A 21,813-nucleotide genomic window follows, 5' to 3' on the forward strand; every position below is an offset into this window, starting at 1 on the left:
ATAATAACCAATCTAGTGATCTATCACAATCACCTGCCTAATTTAAGTCATAAAATCGAGCCAAGGTCTTACTAGAGATATAGGAGATGGCATACTCTTGTGTACCTTTGATGTATTTAAACACCATAGTTTTTCATGGTGACTTTTTTGTTTTGTTCTCCCAATGCTTATTGGAGATCCTACTCAACACACCAACTACAAAGCTGATGTTTGATTATGTGTTGCAAAAGAAAACTTTACTCCCCACTATGACTCATCTGCCACCAAGAGAGAAGCATCTTATGGAGACATCTTTGCTTTAACCTTCGGAGGGGTGCCGATTGATTGTGTGTTGCAAAAGAAAACTATACTCCCCACTATGACTCATCCGCCCACCAATAAGTAACTTATGTAGACATCTTTGCTTTAACCTTCGGAGGGGTGCCATAATTTGCACTCAGCCATGTCATAATTTACACTCAGCCATGTCAAATGTCTCCAATATCTCACCAGTATATCTTTGCCGATGTATGAAAATCCAAACCAAGACTTTCCAAATAAGAATGTAGGAGCCCAAGGTCTGTTGTTTTGAACTCTCTTAATATATTCTCATTGTGTGATATCTTCTTCTCATAGTTTTGCATTAAGATGAGGTCATTCACATAAAGGGACAATAGGATAATAATCATGCAGTTGCTATGTTAAGAGGAAAGACCAATACTTACGAAGTAGGTACCATGTTTAAGTGGAGTGAAAACTTTACTTTCTAAATAAGGGATCACAAATCCAAGTGATTGAGCCACATACACCTCCTCCTTGAGATTCCTTGAGATGTATGTTCAAAAAAGCATCTATATGCATGATTGGCCACCCTTGCTATACATCTAAGATTAGGATTGTGCGAATTATAGTTAATCTTACTATTGGGACAAATGGGGTATAATAGTTAAATCCTTCTAGAGGGGCCAATGCAACACCCCCCTTACAAGCACTTGAAGCAAGACTAGTGGTGTGATAGGCTCTCCACACTCACCTATATCATAATCACATCAGACGGACAATTATATACTTACAAACAATCAATTGATAAGGCTAGGAGTATTAGGTCCACCTATAGTTTCGGCATAGTGGTGTGATAGGCTCTCCACACTCACCTATATCATAATCACATCAGACGGACAATTATTTGCTTACAAACAATCAATTGATAAGGCTAGGAGTATTAGGTCCACCTATAGTTTCGGCATATTGAAGAGAGAGAGAGAGAGAGAGAGAGAGAGAGAGAGAGAGAGAGAGAGAGAGAGTCTACTAAAGACCCAATGGGCATATGAGACCAAAGTGAAAATAAAATACAACAAATCAAAACTATCTCATTAAGTCATACAAACTATCCATAAAAATAATCTTATCATGGAATACCAAGAGCATGAAACAGTAATGGTTTGCCACGCCATTTTCTCTAAGGGTCATCAACTTGCCAGAAGAAACACACTTCGCATGTGTGCCAATGAACTTGAAAGCAATTGCATTGCTAGAGGTTTAGTAATAGATTAGTGATTAAATGAAAGACAAACCATTGCAATTGCATTGCTAGAGGTTTAGTAATAGATTAGCGATTAAATGAAAGACAAACCATTGTTAGCAATTGCATTGCTAGAGGTTTAGTAATAGATTAGCAATTAAATGAAAGACAAACCAGTGCTAGAGGTTTAGTAATAGATTAGCGATTAAATGAAAGACAAACTTAGAACAATGATTGAATGTAGGATTAGCAATTGCATTGCTAGAGGTTTAGTAATAGATTAGCGATTAAATGAAAGACAAACTTAGAACAAGATTGAATGTAGGATTAGGATGATTTAGTAATTGATACTAGCTTGTTTTGTGCCTTCTTAATTGGAAGCTTAGTAATAATCATGCCAAATTTAAAAGACATCATATATATATATATATATATATATATATATATATATATATATATATATATATATATATCTATCTATCTATACATATTCAACAAATATATTAATTATAGGAATGCTTAAGCTAATTAAATATAGGATTAGTAGTAGTCTCTAGATTAGACATGAGAGAAGGCACTAATCTCACCTTCAGTGTTCTCTAGCATTGTAGCATTGCAGGCTGACAAAAATAAAATAATAAAATTAAAATGTAGAGTGGGCATTAAACAAATAAAAAAGTTTAATATGAAGCTAGTATACCTTTAAGTACATTGTTCACTACACATATGTAGCCAAGTGCACTGCTTGTGTTAGCCTCATCACAGTTGTTAATCTCATTGCTTGAATTTTGCTGGCTCATGCTGCTGACGAAAGGTTGTTATTATTGAATCTCCACACTTGGATTACTTGATGATTGACCTCTATAGCTTTGACTTGACAATGCTCCCCCATTCCTTACAATATCTTGCATAAGGCAAGATTAAAAAGTAAAGTTGGAAATGCTAAAAAAACAAAGATCTGAATTGTTTTAATTAGATGAGTGTTATGAGTTTTATCTTAAGAGTCCAATTATTATTAAGCTATATTAGTGCCAAGGTTCGAACTCGAGACGAACCCCATGGGTTCTGGTTTGAATGTCGGGAGGCGAAGTTGTCAGCTCTAATTTCTCCACTACTAGCCTATAAATTCTTTTTCGTCGAGCCCGCGGGCTTGAGCGCAAGTGCAGTTCTACACCATGGTACCTTCTCTCCCTGCACGCTTGTAGCATAATAAAAAGGACTTGTTTTGTTTTGTTTCGTTTTCTCTCTCTCTCTCTCACACACACACACACACACACACACACACACACACACACTCTTCTCTCTCTCTCTCTCTCTCCCCCCAAACATGCATGCATGTGTAAACATGTAGAAATGCTAGAGAGAGTTTGAGAGGAAAGATAATGCAAGAGGAAAGTAAAAGAGAGGAGACAAAAGAGGATGGGAGGGAACATAGAAGCCGAAACAACCTTTTCGACCATATTTGAACTCAAATGTACTGTGCAAACGAGAAATGGTTGGTGTTGTTGGCGAAACGACGAAGATGGAGGAGGGTTAATGGGGAAACTTGCGGTTTTGGAAATGGCAACAGTTTCGCAGATGAGAGCCCCTTTAAACAGATGCTTCAATGTGGAGACCCCTCCATCTTGGTGAATTTCCTTAAATTATGGTGTAAATATATTTGCTTGTGTATGTATGTTGCTGTCCCACCCCTCCCTTCCTCCTCCCCACAAAAACAGACACTCAAAACATATGTACACACGCATTTGTGTGCTGGTATATACCTTCTTGTTCAAGGTAGTTAAAAGGAAAATAGCCACGGTCTTGTTCTTTAGAGGCAGTAGACAGTCTTCCCTTCAAAGGGGGAACACAATGCAATACTTTAGCTTCATTACAGAGCATGCAGGAGCAGATTCCAGCTAGCCCTTGGATAAGTGTCCAAATGGAGGCCCCCTACATTTCTCACTTCCTTCAAGGCACTTGAGACCAGTGGGTCGAGTTCCGATACCATGTGAGAGCTTCCTTGTGGACTCAGGCATGGGATAGGATGGAGGGAGTCTTCTTCACTTTTGGATCTCACCACAGATGTGATGGCTTTTGCTGCCTCCACTGTTGAAAAGGAGCGGTTGAGTTGGATCCGCCATGTGTTAGAGCCATCACCTTGGATTTCAACTAGACGCTCCTCACTGCAGATCTAGACTCATCCCAATGGGACAGGGGGCGATGACGAGTCTGGAAGCAGTTCCTTGACCTTGAGCTCTTTCCTAGTCTCTGTTCTCAGTTGGAAAAATCTCTACAGACTCTACCTCAGAGGAAGTGCCTAGGTGAGGATGGACTTCTAGTAGTAAATAGTCACAAGAAACAGCCATTTCAGTCCCTAGAAATGCGTTTCTCCATTTCAGGACCCCATCCGTTTCCATGGCCGTTTCTTGTTTTTCCCAAGTTATATTATCATAGGAAATGGCCGTTTCCACCCCTAAAGACTAGTTTCGCCGTTTCAATTCCTCGAACGTTTCCGTTCCCATTTCTTGTTTTTGGTGACTATGCTTCTAGTGTCCTTTTTTCCAGCATCATTGGGATCTTTTGAAGATTGGTCTCAAGAAGGCCTTCAATGAGGTTATGACGATAGGCCTTTTGCCAGAGTGCCCTGAGAGGGCCTCATCCACCTGACCCCTGAGGATAGTGGAGACCCATCACCCTGCTAGGCACATCCTACAAGATCCTCGCCAAAGCCATCAACTAATGCCTTCAACCTTTTCTTCCAACACGATCCATTGCACCCAAATTGGCTTCATCTGGGACATGAGCATCTTCGATAACATTTTTCTTTTTTGGGAGGTGACACCAGTTGCACGGTTAGATCAGCAAGACTTGGTGGTACTCTTGTTGGACTATGAGAAGGCTGACAACCATGTAGATTTGGCTTTTTTGGAGGGCACTATGGTCCATATTAGATTTTCAACAACTTCAGTGAGAGTAGTGTTGGCTCTTTTTGCCACGCAGCGCAATCCTCATTCAGGGGGGCTAGGGGCCACTTTTCCATCGCCTATTTACTTTGCCATGGCCACTCCCTAGCTTCTTTCCTCTTTTTGCTTGTGCCGGAGAGCAACTAACTTGGGCATTAGAACATAGGTCTCTAGGGCCTTGGGATTTTCATCTGCTCGTGGATTCGGAGCTCACAGACGAGAAGGCAGCATACCTTGCTAGCATAGAGCGAAACAAACAACACTTTGCAATAGTGATTGAGGAGTTTTGCCTCACCTTATGGGCAAATATTAATTGGCCTAAGTCTTGCAGATTTTTGGTCGGTGTGGATCCCCTGGGGCACTCTTGTGCACTACCTTGGGTGCCAAGTAGGCATTGATCTCTCCTCGGAGTAGTAGATAGCTCCCCTTCTCTTGAACATCTGGTGGAAACTTCGATATTGGAGTAGCGAGGCTCTCCCCAACAAGTTGGATTCTAGTTGCTAACTAGGTGCTTGCCACCATGTGGTATATCACTCCATGCTGGTCTTTTTTTGTGATCCTCCAGATGCCAAGTCTAGGAGCTCATTGGCAACTTCTTTTGGGCAGGGAGTGATGACTCTACTGTCCGGACCAAGGTGGCTTGGAATGTCATCATTCATCCCCTCCCCGTTAGGGTGGGTGGGGCATCATTGATCCGATGATCTAGAGCAGGGCACTCCTGGATAAATGCATTGCTGGTGGCCTCTAGCCTATGGGGGGCAGTTGAAGGATTTCTTGGTATCCTGGATTGTAGGCCACACCCCCACTTGTGGAGGTCCTTGATCCCTAGCACTTTGTGGATCTTCACTTATTCCCCTCTCTGCAAGTTTGACACCTTCTCAAGAACATATTTGAAGCCAAGCTTCTTCATGCTTTGGCCACCTTGAGATCGGTGCTTGCGCTTGCCGAAACCTTTGGTTTGGAACTTCTTGTTGTGCCTCTGTTTACTAGGTACTAGCTTGTCCTCCGCATCCCACATACCTCATAGTGGCCTAGGGTTCCAACTTCTTGGCCCCTCTTCTCCCAGCTGTCCTTGTTGGACTTAGACCGAGTGCTTTGCCTGACTATGGGTGGGGGGCAAACTCATTGATGACATAGACTTAGCCATTCCTCCCTAAGAGTGGTTGGTGCTCCCCTTGATTGGCCTCCCTCTAGTTAGGGTGGCAATCTTCTTGTGCCACGAGTCACGACACCCCTCTTGATCTTTGGCCTTTGTAAGGACATCACGAAACCTTGAAACTGGCCTTTGGTAGAAACTAAAGTGCGGTAGACTAGTAGTCACCCAAACACAGCTGTAATCCAACAAATAAGATAGATAGAGTGCTCCTACACAAAAAGAACAACGACACCTGTTGGCCCCAAAGCTTGGCGCCCATTTCGGTATTTCTTTATTCACATTCAATGGAAGAATTCAACTAAGTACATCATGGCCATACAGCTTATACATATGAATTTCCAAACTGCTAGTCCTCTGGACCTCTTAGCATAGAGGTTTCACACAGCCTTGTGCCCCAAAACACCACATTGTTATTCACCTCTAAGCAGCCAAGATAGTACATCCACGAGGCCTTGAATACGCATCTAACTGGCCCATGCACATAGCCAAAAACACAGCCATACATCAGCTCATAATCTCTTGCAAAACATGCTAAGTTTACTCTTGTTTCTACCCTCTTAGGCTGCAAATCCCTCCTCACAAGGGACCAGGAGAGACACTCCCGAACAACCCATGAGCCGGAAGGAAGAGGAGTTTTAACCTGTGTGCGTCTGACACCACCCACAAGCCTGTAAAAGAAAAGAGAGAGAGAGAGAGAGAGAGAAATCAACAGTTGGCTGTCTCTGTCCAGCAACACCGATCCCCCCTGTTTCTCTTGCAACTTGTCACCCTCCACGAGAGAGAGAGAAAGAAAGAAAGAAAGCTGTATTAACGTCTACTAGAGGCCGAACTCGACCTATGAGACAAATCAATGTACAACTGTCAATGTCTTCAAAAGGCCAAAATGACCTATGAGACCAAAAGGTTACATCATATCCATGAGGTACATCATCTTGGGTACAAAATAGTAATAAAGAAAGATAACAAAAATCTAGAACTTTAATCTGATCTAGGTACATGAGTAGAGAGCTCTCATATCACCCTAATACATCCCTCATGGGCCGCTGTGACATGGTGCTCAAGGTGGTAAAATTGAGGTGGCGCGAGAAGGTCTTGCGATGATGGGAGATGATGGCCTGGATCTTCCTGTGGTGGCGTGGCCGTGGGTGAGGGCAGGTCTGGGGCGTCGAGCTCTGCATAACCAGTGGCTGTGTCGAGTGTCACACCTCTCGGCCGAGCTCCTACACTAGCCTGTGGTATGGGTTTTCTTTATTACTATTTTGTACCCATGATTATGTACCTCATGGATATGATGTAACCTTGTGGTCTCATAGGTCATTTTGGCCATACAACTTTCTTCTTCTTCTTCTTCTTCTTCTTCTTCTTCTTCTTCTTCTTCCTCTCTCTCTCTCTTATCCACCTTCTTCACGTCCGACATGGTAGCCCGAGCCATCCGGAGACTCAAAAATGGTAGATCACAGGACCACGAGGGCCTCTTGGGAGAGCACATCTCCCATGTGGGGGAGACTCTTGCACCCCTCCTGGCCCATATGTTCAACCGAGCTCTCTTCGAAGGCTTCCCACCCACGTGAACAGCCCATATCATCACACCCATTCATAAAGCCGGAGATCCTATGGACCCCAACAACTACAGGACTATTATGGTTGGCCACACACTGGCCAAACTTTATGGGTCAGTACTTGAGCTTGAGCTCAACACAGTAGTAGAGAGACATGGGCATAGAGCATCAGGGCAGGCAGACTTCTGCATGTCATTCTCTACTTTGGATCACATCTTCACCCTCCGAGCCATCATAGAAGAGGCCAAAGCACGACATCAATGGGTTTATTTTTGCTTTGTGGGTTTCCGCAAAGCATTTGATATAGTGACTCGAGAGTTGAGCTAGACTATTGTAGAGACTCCAGGATTTGGGGGTACCATCAGACATGATTTGGGGGATCATGGCATTATATGAGTCGGTCATAGGGCGGGTGAGATTTCTAGGAGGATTATCAGAGGAGATCTCATTGGAGTGAAGCAAGGATTCCCACTGTCTCTCTTTGGCCTCTACATCGACGCGATTTCGGCCTTCATTGATAGAGGAGGGGGAGGAGGCATATCACTAGCAGGCATCCTTGTTTCCATACTACTTTATGCTGATGACATTGTGCTTATTGTAGACTCTCTAGAGGCTCCCCAGAGGCATCTTGACACATTATAGGACTTTTGTGCACAGTGGGATCTCACAATAAACCTTGGGAAACCAAGGTTTGGTCTTCAACACATCCCTTCTTTTCACATCTCGACTAAGTTTCACCTATATGGGCAGCCCAGTGGAGATTGCATACCCATATGTGTACTTGGAAGTCACTTTTATAGGACCGGTCTTCTCGATGAGCCATGCTGTAGAGGCTAGACTGGTACGAGGGTATGCTTCTCTTGCTCTCATGGAGAGACAGTGCTTGCAAGCCCACTTCCAGGAGCCGAGGACCAAGATGTGGCTATTTAACACCTTGGTGGAGCACCCTTTTGGGCACCTGATCTTACAGTGGCCAAATGGCCGAGGATAGAGAGGCCTTTGGTCATGATGCTCTCCCGTATGATACGCAGCAAACCATCGGTCCCACATCATATTATCCTGGCGAAGTTTGCTAGAGCACCCATGGTAGTAGAGGCACTCTTCCAGACAACCACATACATTCACAGTATCAGTGCCATGCCCCCTTGAAGACTCTTGAGGCTTGCCCTACAGTCCTAGCAACTAGCAGCAGATAGGCACGAGTCATGGTATAGCCGAGGATGCACCTGGTTCACGAGCCAGGGACTCAAGATGGATTGCCTCCCCCAACTCCAGAATGACCCGGACTCCCCATTCATCAGGCTGTCTCAGGATGACAGGGACGGGGGTGATCAAGTGTGATTTATTGGGACTATACATACAGGATTACCTGGATCATAGCGCATGAGCCACTCTCACACAAACGGCAGTACTACATGGATACTTTCATGAGGCTTACAGAGGATGGTTTCATATTGAGGGCTAGATATCTTGACATATACATGTCACATGCCATGCGGATTGCAGTGGGCGAGTTGCAGGTGTCATCACACCACCTGAGGATAGAGACAGGGAGAGCCATGCAGATACCTTGTGAGGAGAGGATATGCACTATGTGCTAGAAGGATGTCGAGTCAGAGGAGCACTTCATATGTAGGTGCACCGTATATTATGAGATTCGAGGGATGTTCCACTGTCTCTTTAGAGAGGGGTTTGGACCCTTGTCCAAAATCATGGATTACCCAGATTAGCGCCTGGGCCTCTTCCAACTAGAGCTTCATTGTCACAGAGACTCATTGATTAGGGAGTTGAGACTCCATGGGAGACATCCACCCTGGCCCCAAGCGACCATCACTTGGTTCTTGCGACCACTAGGGGATGCCCCACTAGCCATGGATGACATACCCACAGCCGCATAGAGCTACAGATTCTTGAGTGCCCGACCCCCCGCCAGACCCCACTCTGGTGTGACTCTAGACCGGGCCACGGCACTACAGCGAGCCCGACACCCCAGACTCCCTGGACCTCGCCAGCAACATAGACATCAGCCCCAGCTCGAGCAGGTTTTGGAGAGGCACAGAGCCGCCTTTCCACACCCGGTGGATCTGCAGAGCCTTCTAGTATAGTGTCCTTTCTTCAGCATCATTGGGATCTTTTGAAGATTGGTCTAAGGAAGGCCTTCAATGAGGTTATGACGATAGGACTTTTGCCAGAGTGCCCTAAGAGGGCCTCATCCACTTGATCCCTGAGGACAATGGAGACCCATCACCTTGCTAGGCACATCCTACAAGATCCTCACCAAAGCCATCAGCTAATGCCTTCAACCTTTTCTTCTAACACGATCCATTGCACCCAAATTGGCTTCATCAGGGACATGAGCATCTTGATTCTTCGATAACATTTTTCTTTTTTGGGAGGTGACACCAACTGCATGGTTAGATCAGTAGGACTTGAGCAACTACCTTGGGCATTAGAACATAGGTCTCTAGGGCCTTGGGCTTCTCAATTGCACCATGTAAGAGCTTGTGGATTCGGAGCTCACAGACGAGAAGGCAGCATACCTTGCTGGCACAGAGCGAAACAAACAACACTTTGCTGTAGTGATTGAGGAGTTTTGCCTCACCTTAAGGGCAAATATTAATTGGCCTAAGTCTTGCAGATTTCTGGTGGGTGTGGATCCCCTGGGGCACTCTTGTGCACTACCTTAGGTGACAAGTAGGCATTGATCTCTCCTTGGAGCAGGAGATAGCTGCCCTTCTCTTGAACATATGGCGGAAACTTCCATATTGGAGTAGTGAGGCTCTCCCCAGCAGGTTGGATTCTAGTTGCTAACTAGGTTCGTGCCACCTTGTGGTATGTCACTCCATGCTGGTCTTTTTGAGATCCTCTAGATGCCAAGTCTAGGAGCTCATTGGCAACTTCTTTTGGGCAGGGAGTGACGGCTCTACTGTCCGGACCAAGGTGCCTTGGAGTGTCATCATTCATCCCCTCCCCGTTAGGGTGGGGTGGGCATCATTGATCCGATGATCCAGAGCAGGGCACTCCTAGATAAATGCATTGCCGGTGGACTCTAGCCTGTGGGGGGGCAGCTGAAGGATTTCCTGCTGTCCTTTATTCCCTCCCCATTAGGGTGGGGTGGGCATCATTGATCTGATGATCCAGAGCAGGGCACTCCTAGATAAATCCATTGCCGGTGGTCTCTAGCTTGTGGGGGGGAGTTGAAGGATTTTTTACTATCCTAGATTGCTGGCCACACCCCTACCCATGGAGGTCCTTGATCCCTAGCACTTTGTGGATCTTCACTTATTCCCCTCTGTGCAAGTTTGACACCTCCTCGAGAACATATTTGAAGCTTGGGCTTGTGCTTGCCGAAACCTTTGGTTTGGAACTTCTTGTTGTGCCTCTGTTTACTAGGTACTAGGTTGTCCCCTGCATCCCACATACCTTAAAGTGGCCTAGGGTTCCAACTTCTTGGCCCCTCTTTCCCAGCTGTCCTTGTTGGACTTAGACTGAGTGCTTCGCCTGAATATGGGTGGGGGTAAAACTCATCGACGACATGGACTTGGCCATTCCTTAAGAGTGGTTGGCGCTCCCCTTGACTGGCCTCCCCGTAAGGGTGGCAATCTTCTCGTGCCACGACACCCCTCTTGATCTTTGCCCTTTGCGAGGACATCCCTCCTAGTGGTTTTATGGTTTGGCAAGTTCGGACACCTTCAAGTTGCAGGGATCCTGAAGGAAGATTGCTATGCCATTCTCTAGCGAGTGTGGATTGTTGGCTTTTGGGGGTGGGCGTGGCATATTGACTCCTCCTCACTCAATGTTGCCAAAGATTCGCTAGGGTTATGCATTAGGATGCCTAGAGAGGCAATGCTTTCAAGTAGGTACATACTGTAATATGCAGCGGAAGTCTTCGTATTGGAGGATCTTGTCACACAAATGCTCATACCGTCTTCTGTATCCTGAGTTTCGCGAGTTTAGCAATCCACTTTAATACTTCAAACTTTAGAGAGGTATGAGAGAGAGAGATGAGAACTGTACACCAGATTGGGTCCCAAATTACCCACTGAATGGCCCCCTATCCCGTTACCAAGATAGTATTTGCTTTATTACTTTAGAGAGAATGACTGTGGACTGTAGATAAGCCAAACGCAAGATCTCGGAGGATCGGAAGCCTGGCTGAACTGTACACGGTTGTAGAAACACCTCGATGAACTGATCTCGAGCCTATGCACTCTTCCCACGGGCATGAGGAAGGGCTGCACACCTGAGGCTGAGAAAGGACTGCGGTGGACTGTTCTAAGCTATGTAAATATGCTGAAAATGCTTATGAATGATATGTTACCTTCACCAGATGACTGGCTGAACTGTACACAGCTGTAGAAACACCTCGATGAACTGATCTCGAGCCTATGCACTCTTCCCACGGGCATGAGGAAGGGCTGCACACCTGAGACTGAGAAAGGACTGCGGTGGACTGTTCTAAGCTATGTAAATATGCTGAAAATGCTTATGAATGATATGTTACCTTCATCAGATGACTGTAGCATGCATGGATGATGCATAGAAGGCAGAGGCACTGCTGTAGGGCTGAAATGCAAGGTAAACTGCTGTAGAACTGCAAACGCAAGACTGAACTGGCCTGAACAGCTGCTGGCTGTGATATATGCTCAAAACGCAGAAGTACTTGCTGATCTGGGGCCTGAAAGGGTGCTGAATGCAGGCGCCTATGGACTGTATGCTGCGCCTAGGTCTGCAAGGGCCTGAATGAAATGCTGAACTGTTGTATAAGCCTGCTGATGTGCTGCATTAAACTGCAGGGGACTGATGGAAGCAAAACGAAAGCTCCAGAAGGGCTGGGACTAGTCTAGGCTGAAGGCGGGGAATGCTCCAAATGCTGAGGATAAAGGCGCCTAGCTTTCTGAAGACTGAATGGGAGAACTAAGCCCTATGCAAGCCTATTTATACTAGATAGGGGTTGGTCAAGTTGGTTGGTCATTTATTTAATAAACTTTATGTTTATAAATGACATTAAATGCTAAATAAATACCATAAAATATTGGAAAAATACCAGATAAATCCTAGTAAATTTTCTAAGGCTTCTAAGATGTTCTAAATGATGCACATACATATGAATGCATGTTATGCAAAATGCAAAGTGCTTTCTAATGCAAACCCTAAGGCTTCTACTGACTCTACATGCATGAATGATTCTCTCCAAGTGGGTTAAGGGACTTGACTGATTGACTGACCCGCTAAGGTTGAGGAATGACCTACGTAGCTCGTGCTGCCTGACTTATCCTGGACTGAGGATGTACAATGGGGTCACGGCATACGACAAATATCATCCTATTGGGTTTTAATTATGTACAAATGTTGCACTGCTGATGATGAGCCATCTTGTTACCATGCACTGAGTGCAGAGTGCATGTGACATTCCCTCCTGCTTAGCTTGGCGGCAGGTTCATGGCTTCCAAGTAGTCCGCTAACAATTGGGGGTACTCATGGAAGAACTCCTCGTCTAGCCATACGGCTTCGTGGGTACCTCGAACTCGGAATTTCGTATAGAATTGATGTATCCGTCGACCGGAACCATGCTTCCAACGATGATGAAGGATCTGCTCGGGCTCAATAACTTCTGCTTTGTCTACCACGTCTAGATGCTGTTCATTTAAAACGTCAAACACTTCTGGACCAACATATGGTTTTAGCCAAGAAACATGGAAAACATCATGCATTGTCCAACTGGTAGGCAACTTTAACTTCATGGAGACATCACTTAACTTTTTGACTATTGGAAAAGGGCCAAAACTATGGAATGAAAGCTTGGGACAATGTTTGCCCACTTGTTTCAATCTTTGTTTCATAATACGCAGATAGACCCAATCCCCTTCCTTGAAGTGGATATCTCATCTAAACTTACATGCTTGTCTGTGAACCGAATAATTGCCAGGCTCAAAATTGAGGGCCAAACTGGGTTGAGTACCAAACTCTGCGGAATCGACATACTGATCTTCTATGTTGTTTAAGTCTTTTCCAGAGATGTTGAGAATGGTAGATACCTGACTGGTCTGGATGCTAGTCTTTCTACTAAGAACATCTGCTACTGGGTTATGCTGACCAGGGATGTACTTGATCATTCCTCCAAACTGGTGGAAGAGCTGACCCTGTCTAGTGTGTTGATCACTCCACTGGGCACTTGGCATCGTTGGGAGCCACTTAAGTGCTTGGTGGTTTGTGAAAATGCGCCCATAAGGAACAGTTTTCAAATGTTTAAGAACTGACTGCTATTCTAGCTTGCTTGCCTTTGAATGTCTTGGAAAGACAAGAGGGAAACTTGCTAGGAGGTTCTGCTAACTGTGGGATACTGGGTGGGAGATCATCCTTAAAAATGTGAGAAAGGAGAGTTCGCGCCATCCTGCTCTGGCTGCACAGTTGCTTCGTCCACCTCCATGCCACCCCGCACGTTCTGGCCCAAGTTGTGCAGCTGCTCCACGTTACCTTGCCGCCCACGCTGCGCGCTTCCCGCCGGACCTTGTGCTAGCTGCGCTGCGACCTTCTGCTTTGTGCCTCCCGTTTCCGCCTCCCGTTTTGCTCCCTTAGTATACTGTGTCCCAACCCCAGACTAACGGTTGAACCATCAACCAAAAGCTACTCCCACCCTTACTTCATCGCGCATCGGGCCAGCTCCGGACTCTTGAGTCCAACTTGAGAAATGCTGGAAGTAGCCCAAGCCAAAAATGACCAGATTGAGCAGGTGGGATGGATTGCAAGGGTAATTGAAAAAAGCATTCGACAAGATTGATGCCCAGGTCGATGCAAGTACGGAACCAAATGGACGCGGTGTGCTTATTAAAGACTGCCTACGGCTGCTGAAAGAAATTTTGACTATCCAGGAAGATCACCGCGAACGGGAGATGGCAAAAATACGAGAGATGGCCAAGATGAAAGAACAACATGCTAGACAGGTAGATGGAATGGAGAAAGGGTTGAATGGAAATACAGGATTGCAAGAAGGAGAAATAGTCTCTCTATCCTCTTTGAAGTTACAGACCTCAAGGTGAAGCTTCAAGAGGACATTATGGAGATCAAAAGAGAGATTGAACGAGGGTGGACTGCAGTAGTGAAGAAAGAAGTTGAGGAGTGGACAAAGGTCACCAAGAGACACAAGACACCACACATGTTGTAAACCGGCCTCGGTCTTCAGACAAAACCGAAGGGCGGTGCAAAAACAAACTTGCACACAAAACACTTCAACACCATCGAGGACCTAGAAAAGGAAAACAAACAGGGGGAGCTAGAGTGCTCCTGCAAACAGTACACGGACACCGATTGGCCCCAAAACGCAGTGGCGCCCCTTGCTGTATTTCCTTAATTGATTATAAGAGAGCTTTGATTACAATAAGGCTGGAAACTCAGCCGTCACAATAGAACTCCTGAAGCCTGCAAAGACCCTGCATCATGGCTTCTTGTCCACTCGGCAGCCACAAACAAATCCAGCCATTGTTCACATCAAAAGACTCACACACATGAGTCCTGCATACAGAAGCTTTCTCCCAAGATCAGGGCTGCCACAACCATCCATAGCCTCTCACCCTATGAATAGCATCACACCCTGACACATCCAGTGCTTCTGCATCACAACGAGGACTCTCAAACTGTCTCCCAAAAGAGAACTCGCATCACAGCACAGCATACCATACAGTCGACACACCTGTACCAACCCTCTCTACCTTCCAAGGGTACTATCCATCTCTGTCATGGATTCCCTGTCCCCTGTCCAATCAGTAGCAAGGCTGTACCAAACATGTGTCCATTCCTGTACCTTCTGCCTGCATGTGACGTATCTCCTGGAGAAACCCAAATACATGTTTCCTCGAGAAACCTACGACCTATTTCCACATGAAACCCTTAGGCCTGTTTCCCTTTGAAACTTTTGTCCTGTTTTCATACAGAACCATTCATAGCACCATTCAACAACAGTGCCAACAACGGCGTACATCTAGTTACCTGTTCCCTCATGAAACATCTGGAAACATAGAGATGCCCATAACTGTAGGTCCCTGTGTTCCTTTCTAGCAGGAAGAAAACAATCTGCTCCATGAGCATGCAACCATGCGAGCTTGCATCACTCCCATGCCAAGAAACACATTCAAGTGACCTGTACTTGCAGCTGGAAACCCAAGCACATAGCTGAATTTGCTGCCAAACAAAAACAGCCCATAAAAAGTCTCAAAATTGTCCTGTGGTCCTCCTGCAGTTCTGCCCGTCCCTCTTCCAAACAAGAAAGAGAGAGAGATAAGCCTGTTCATCTCTGTGCACTGCCTGTAGTCTGGCCACCCCCCTTCCAAAAGAGAGAGAAAACACAGTTCAGCCCTGACAGTCCTCAAAAAGAGAAAAACGCCAAAGAGAAAGAGAGAGAGAGAGAGAGAGCATGCGCCGCAGCTCCAGCCCGCCGCCTCCTCCAAACAAGAGAGAGAGAGCCCCTCTGCAGCTGCCCTACTTTTTCCCCAAGATTGAAGCGCATCTATCTTCCCACAGGCAAAAGCTCTTGTGCGTGTAGCCTGTATGTGCCTGCGCACAAAAGGACCTTGCAGCCTGCACCAGCTCTGTCCGCCTCCTGCAGCCCTGTATGTGCCTGCGCACAAAAGGACCCTGCAGCCTGCCACTTGCGAAGAGACGTTTACTTGCATAAAGGGCATTATAATGTTTTTAAAGGTTTTTAAAACCTTATAAGTTAAAATCTCTTTGCCCCCTTCACACTTGGGGTTGTCCACACATGGGTTTCTTTTTTTAACTCCAATGTGATGCCATTCACACTGTCCACCATGTCCTTGTGCACACCTGCATACTGTCTAGAGAAAAACACAGGGTCGTGACACACGCCCACTTTTATTCATGACACGATCGAGGAGAATAAAAAAAGGGAGATTCGGGCATTACATGTGTGGGTGGTTGGGCTGCAAGAAGGGGAGTCTGCCAAGGTAGACGTCACCATACTATGTTGAAAAATGGGCATAGAAGGCACACCATATATGGATGTATGGAGAGCAGGTAAGGACACCACACTTGTCCGCCCACTACTCAAATTCAAGGACACCACTAGCTAGCAAGCATTCTTGGATCATAGAGCAGCCCTCAAAGGTGAGAAAATATATCTTGGTGATGACCTCACTCCCACATAGGTGGAGCATAGGAAAATGAGCATGCTGCAGGTGCTTGAAGCCCGTAAGGTAGGAAAATGTGCACTTTATAGAGATGGCATGGTCATCATAACATACAGACGTCCCAAATAGGGACACAAGGTCAAATATTGGGGGATTCAGGGAGACTTTCACAGGATGGGACATCATCTTCTACACAGAGATGCACTAGAGCCAAGAGAGGGACTACCACATGTATCGGGATACTAGTGGGAGTCAGCTTACCAGGGAAAGATCCAAACAATAGGAGGGGTGAGGGGATCAGGAGTAGCGGTTTTATTCAGATCACACTTACAACCTAGGACGATGGAGCCATCACTTTTTATGGGAGATGCCTCCCACAGCTTGGCTCACATCACACCCTCGCTATCTATAATGGGATGGCATAGTTGCATGCATCATGAGGGCTTACTAGTTTTCCATACAAGGGGGCACCATCATAGTCGATTATCTTATGGGATCGTTGGAACTAGTCTCGCTAATATATGACTTTACCATCCCACCATGCCCGCTTGGTGCCGACCGCAACTACCTCCTCTTCACCCTCATTTGCACACCACCTACCCCAAGATAGACACCACCCATCTCACACTACACCTAGATCTATTTCACCCATGATTGTGATCTTATCTATGCAAATCAGCTCTGCTGTCGTCTCCTGGATGTAGACCATCTGCACCCCTCACCACCCTCACCCACAACAATCATCCACACACCCACCATCGACGGTTTTCCACACACTAGCCGGTCCATCACCAAAGCCCGCACAAGTACCATGCCTCAGAATTGTTGGTATGACGACGAATGCTGTATCACACGTGCATGTCTTTTGCGTGAGTTAGCTATTGGTCAAATCTAGAAGTGTGAAGCTGAACGGACTAACTGGTACCTTTCTCACCCGCAAGAAATGAGCACATTGTCGTAAATAGCGCGAGGACTTATACCAACTCTTCTTGAGCGGGAATTCTGATGAGGCTTGGCGTAGGATCCGGGAACATCGCTTACCCATCCCCATGACAGGCCCACACATCGGGCACTCATATGCACACGCAGTATACCCCCTCCCCACATCCACCTCATGCACGTCCCACCACATCCATCTTCTTCATAGGAGACATGGTGGTGAAAGCTATACACAAGCTTTAGAACGGCCCAAAAAAGCTGATAATGTTTTTAGCACGGATGTGTGTTTCTCCATATTAAATTGCAAAAAAGCGTTTTAAAAAAAGAGATTTTCACCCCCTTATCCACGCACCCTTGGGCGCATAGTTGCATTCTGTACTCTTACACATCTGTTCGGTATACGTACCGTACTAGTACCATGCTTTCTGTACTCTCGTACTTAAAAAAAGAGTTTAAAGTGACTAGTCACTAATAACTACTAGCGAATACATGTTATGTAGGTTGATGTTGAGGAGCTCAAGCATCGCAAACAGCAGCATGCTGAGGAGAGCGACATAATACGTGATGAGTAGGAGGAGATATAGAGACAACTTCACAGAAAGCTTGAGGGCCTTGATAGACGAATCACTCGAGCTCAGTCTCGAGCTCTCAGTCACGACCACTTCCCTCACTTCTTGAGCTCAGCAAAGTCGTCCTTCCACCTCTGAGCCGCTAGAGCGACCGGTACAGGCGATCCAAAGCACCAGATGCATGGAGTCACTATGATTTTGATGGGAATCTCCTCATAGATGGAAACTACTCGTTATCCTCATCTTCAAGCTTGGATGATGATAAGCGAGTGGTGACGCATGAGACTTGATTTATTAGCCAATGGCCTTGTGGTGACTAGTCGCTCTTACTAGTTAGTAGTTAGCATATTGGTATTTATTTCAGTAGTGACCACTGACTAGTCACGTATTCAGCTTGTACTTTCATGATTTATGATCAAACATGTATGATGTCATATTCTTTTGTGCCGGCCATATAGCTACTGGTGTTTGCGCTAGGATTTCAGATTGAGCAGGACTTCATGTTGTATGCTCGCAGCTGAATTGACATTTATAGAGCATAGATGTTTGAGTTTCAAGTGTTTTTTGCGCAATTTTGTGTACCAGTGTTGCTAAATTATGAATGGTTTATAATATATACATTATTTTAAAAAAGTTAACGTACTTAAAGTACTTATCTCAATGCATACTTTACGTACTCGTACGCATACCATACAGTACCGCAAGTACGCAACCACTATGCTTTAACCCCCCCCCCCCCCCCCCCACACACACACACACACACACAACAACAACAACAACAACAACAACAACACCACCACCACCACCACCAACACATTGAAATACAAAAAAAACTTCACTTTTTGGAGAGATTTTTATACCCTTACCAGCCAGCCCCCCCTCTCCCAAATCAACATGCATAACAGTGTAAGCTTCACAAGGTGTCCACCGCTGCAACTCAGAGAGAACTGAACCCAAGACCAGCAGGTTGAGACTTCAATGATCTAACTGTCTGACCAACTCAAATACAAGAACTTAAGATCCAGAATTTCAGAGGGCTTTTTGGAAGGATGCGAATAATAAGGGGCCCTCAGAAGTGCAATACAAAGGCATTTGTGTATTATGAATGCTCTCTTTAGATAATGATTTGCAAGCATTGTTGAAGAAGGAATGTTGCAGCTTTGAAAGTGGTGCCTATTATAATAAATCTCAAAGTTAATAGCAGAGCAAATGCAAGCTACAAGTCAGTAACTGTTAGAGTTGTTTCAACCGGGTGAAACAGGAATACTACAAATTGATGGTTCCATCGCAACTGATTGCTGACAGAGGATCAGATGTTATTGTCATCAATCCAGGTGCAGAATGGGTTTTCTTTTGCTTGTGTTGCTATGCCCTCTTTTCCAATGAAGAGCACATTAATGCACTTTATTTTATATCTTTGTGTGTGTATGTGCACGTGTGTGTGGAGATAGATAGATAAATGGTTTTACCATCTTCTGAGGCTGAATAAAGCCTATGAGACTCACACATGCAAGTATATGTCTAAACAGATAATATTTGAAATAAAAATACTAGGATTCAGCTATGTGTGGATTGAGATAAAGGTAAAGGATGGCGGTAGTCATCCCTTTGCAAAAAAAAAGGTTTGGATGTTGACAGATCCCTCAAGCATGTGAGGGAAGCGCAGTATGCTGCTTAATCTCCAGCACCCCTATGGAGAATATCAAGCATGTCCTCTTGAGTTCAGATCTATCATGCCATGGCCATGTCTCACATTGCAAATGATGAGTCTCGATTAGTACATACCTGTGGAGGGTTTTATATTGTTTAACTGTTGAGTTTATGGCTTCTGTGGTTGGCTTTGCTTTGTCACAGGCTCAGCAAACCTTAGGGTGGGGCTAGCGTCAAGCCAATCCCCTTTAGTAGTGCCTCATGTCATTGCTTGGCAAATCAATAAGGAACAATCAGATGGGGAGAACGCCGGACCGAGCCAAAAGGGTGCTGTTGGTGAAGAAAAGGTTGAATATGTAACACTTCTTTGTGAAATAGTGAATGCCATAAAACTATGGATAGAAAATACTTGATCACAATACTGATGAAACAAACTTGAGCAAAATGCAGTAACACGACCATGTGAAGTTTACTGACTGATAAACCTTATTTTGCATTGCCAGTATGGCAGATGCTCTCTTACTGCAGCAAAGAAGAGCGAAAGAGAAGAATATCTTCAGATGGTGAGGTTTCTTTCTCCTGAGATATATTTTCAGTCTTTGACACACACGAAGTATGTAGAATTTGTTGTGATTCAAATGAATTTGGAATGATGATCATAGACGTACACGTGCACGCATGCTCTCACATACAATAGCATAGTTTAGCATAGCATAGCATAGGATATATTTATGTATGTATGCATGAAATCTCTTCAGCTACTCAGATTTCATTTTGATTTCTTGGGATAAATTTCTTTTTTATGGAAAACAAATTTCAGTCTTTGACACACTAAGTATTGAGAGTTTGTCATAATTTGGATGGATTTTGAGTAGTGCTCAAAACGTACACACTTGCATGCACACACATAAATATTCATGTTTGTATGTGTGCGCCCTTTTTTTCAAAAACCTCAAATTTATTTGGTGATGTATGTCTCAGCATTCTTCAGGGAGCTGTGGACACCCCCTTCATTGATGTATACCATTTTATACCCCCAGTATGGTACAGGATGGAGCTAGCTAGGTTGCATATCATGATTGTATACTCCATTCATATAGCTTTGCATTCTCCTAGTAGTAGAGCTCCATCCCCTTCACCACTCATTGTACTTATTGCACACCCAGATTCAGCTTTTTTAGTTCAGTACTTTTTCATTTTGTTGGGATGACAGAGGATACCCCATACAGGTACACCGATTTGTCTCATAGGCCGAGTTCGGTCTTTTGGAAGACGTTAATAAAATCTCTCTCTCTCTCTCTCTCTCTCTCTCTCTCTCTCTCTCTCTCTTTGTGATCTTTCATCATTAATGTTCATGATTGTGTGTATGCACTTTTTCAAAAAGCTCAAATTTATTTAGTGATGCATATCTCAGAATTCTGTAGCCATTCTGTAGCTACGAGGGAAGTCTGACTCTTTGTGATCTTTCATCATTACTATTGAATTATTGGTTATTATTTTCTCATATTCTTCTTAAAAATTACATTACACCATGTACTTTCCAGATTGAAATGCAGCTTAGAGTTCAGCCTCCATCCAAGGAAGAAGGAAGAAGCTGGCAGAGAAAGGTATTGCTTTTGTAATCAGAAACATTTCCCTACTTGTTTTAAAGAAGTTCTTGCTTACAATCACAAAACAATTTAATTCAAGATAAGTGCTCTTTTTGTAAGGGATTTGAGTTTGAAACCATCTATATTTTGGTTATACATTATTATCTGTAGTTTCAGTGAGTTATAAGTTGGCTTCACATTTGCAGCTAACCTCTAAGTATAATTTTGAGTTGAACCATGTGGTATGTACCAAACAATATTAACCACACCAATTGTACTTGTTACCACTACCAAGGCCACAACTCCTATCTCATGTTTTTGCCCCAGAGAACTATCTGTAGTTTCAGTGAGTTATAAGTTGGCTTCACATTTGCACCTAGCCTTTAAATATGCTTTTAAGTTGAACCATGTAGTATGTACCAAACAGTATTGGCCACACCAATTGTAGGTCACAACTCCGATCTCATGTTTTTGCCCCAGATAAGCAATTGCCAATCCCAGTCCTGAGTGTAGGGTTGAGAAAAAATACACAAGGTGCACAACCACCCAACCCCCCCGCCCCCCCTGCCCCGGTGGGCTCAGGCCTCCTCTCCTTTTGTCCTCTTACCTGCTGCCCATGCTGTGTGCATGATGCATCACCTTTTTTTTTTTCCCAAGAGAAAGATCCTTATATTAGTTAAGAAATGGCAGCCCGAGGGCTAGATGTACATGCTCAGCACCCTCAAAAGGGAAAAATACATATGGGGGAAGGATGTTTCCCTC

General features: G+C 44.8%; 1 protein-coding gene across 1 annotated transcript in view; it reads left to right on the forward strand.

Moving 5' to 3' along the window:
- The first annotated feature begins 2,528 nt into the window (after positions 1-2,528).
- Positions 2,529-21,813, forward strand: part of ARP9 (actin-related protein 9) — a 78,336-nt gene continuing 59,051 nt past the window's right edge. The window contains exons 1-5 of the mRNA XM_086773472.1: positions 2,529-2,679; positions 19,074-19,146; positions 19,667-19,809; positions 19,966-20,025; positions 21,007-21,069. Of these exons, the coding sequence (XP_086629598.1) occupies positions 2,677-2,679; positions 19,074-19,146; positions 19,667-19,809; positions 19,966-20,025; positions 21,007-21,069 (342 nt within the window). The 5' untranslated portion in view covers positions 2,529-2,676. The remainder of the gene's footprint in view (positions 2,680-19,073; positions 19,147-19,666; positions 19,810-19,965; positions 20,026-21,006; positions 21,070-21,813) is intronic.

Source organism: Cibotium barometz, chromosome 3 (assembly GCF_041138505.1).
Source record: "Cibotium barometz isolate CiBa-2024 chromosome 3, ASM4113850v1, whole genome shotgun sequence".
Lineage (NCBI taxonomy): Eukaryota > Viridiplantae > Streptophyta > Polypodiopsida > Cyatheales > Cibotiaceae > Cibotium > Cibotium barometz.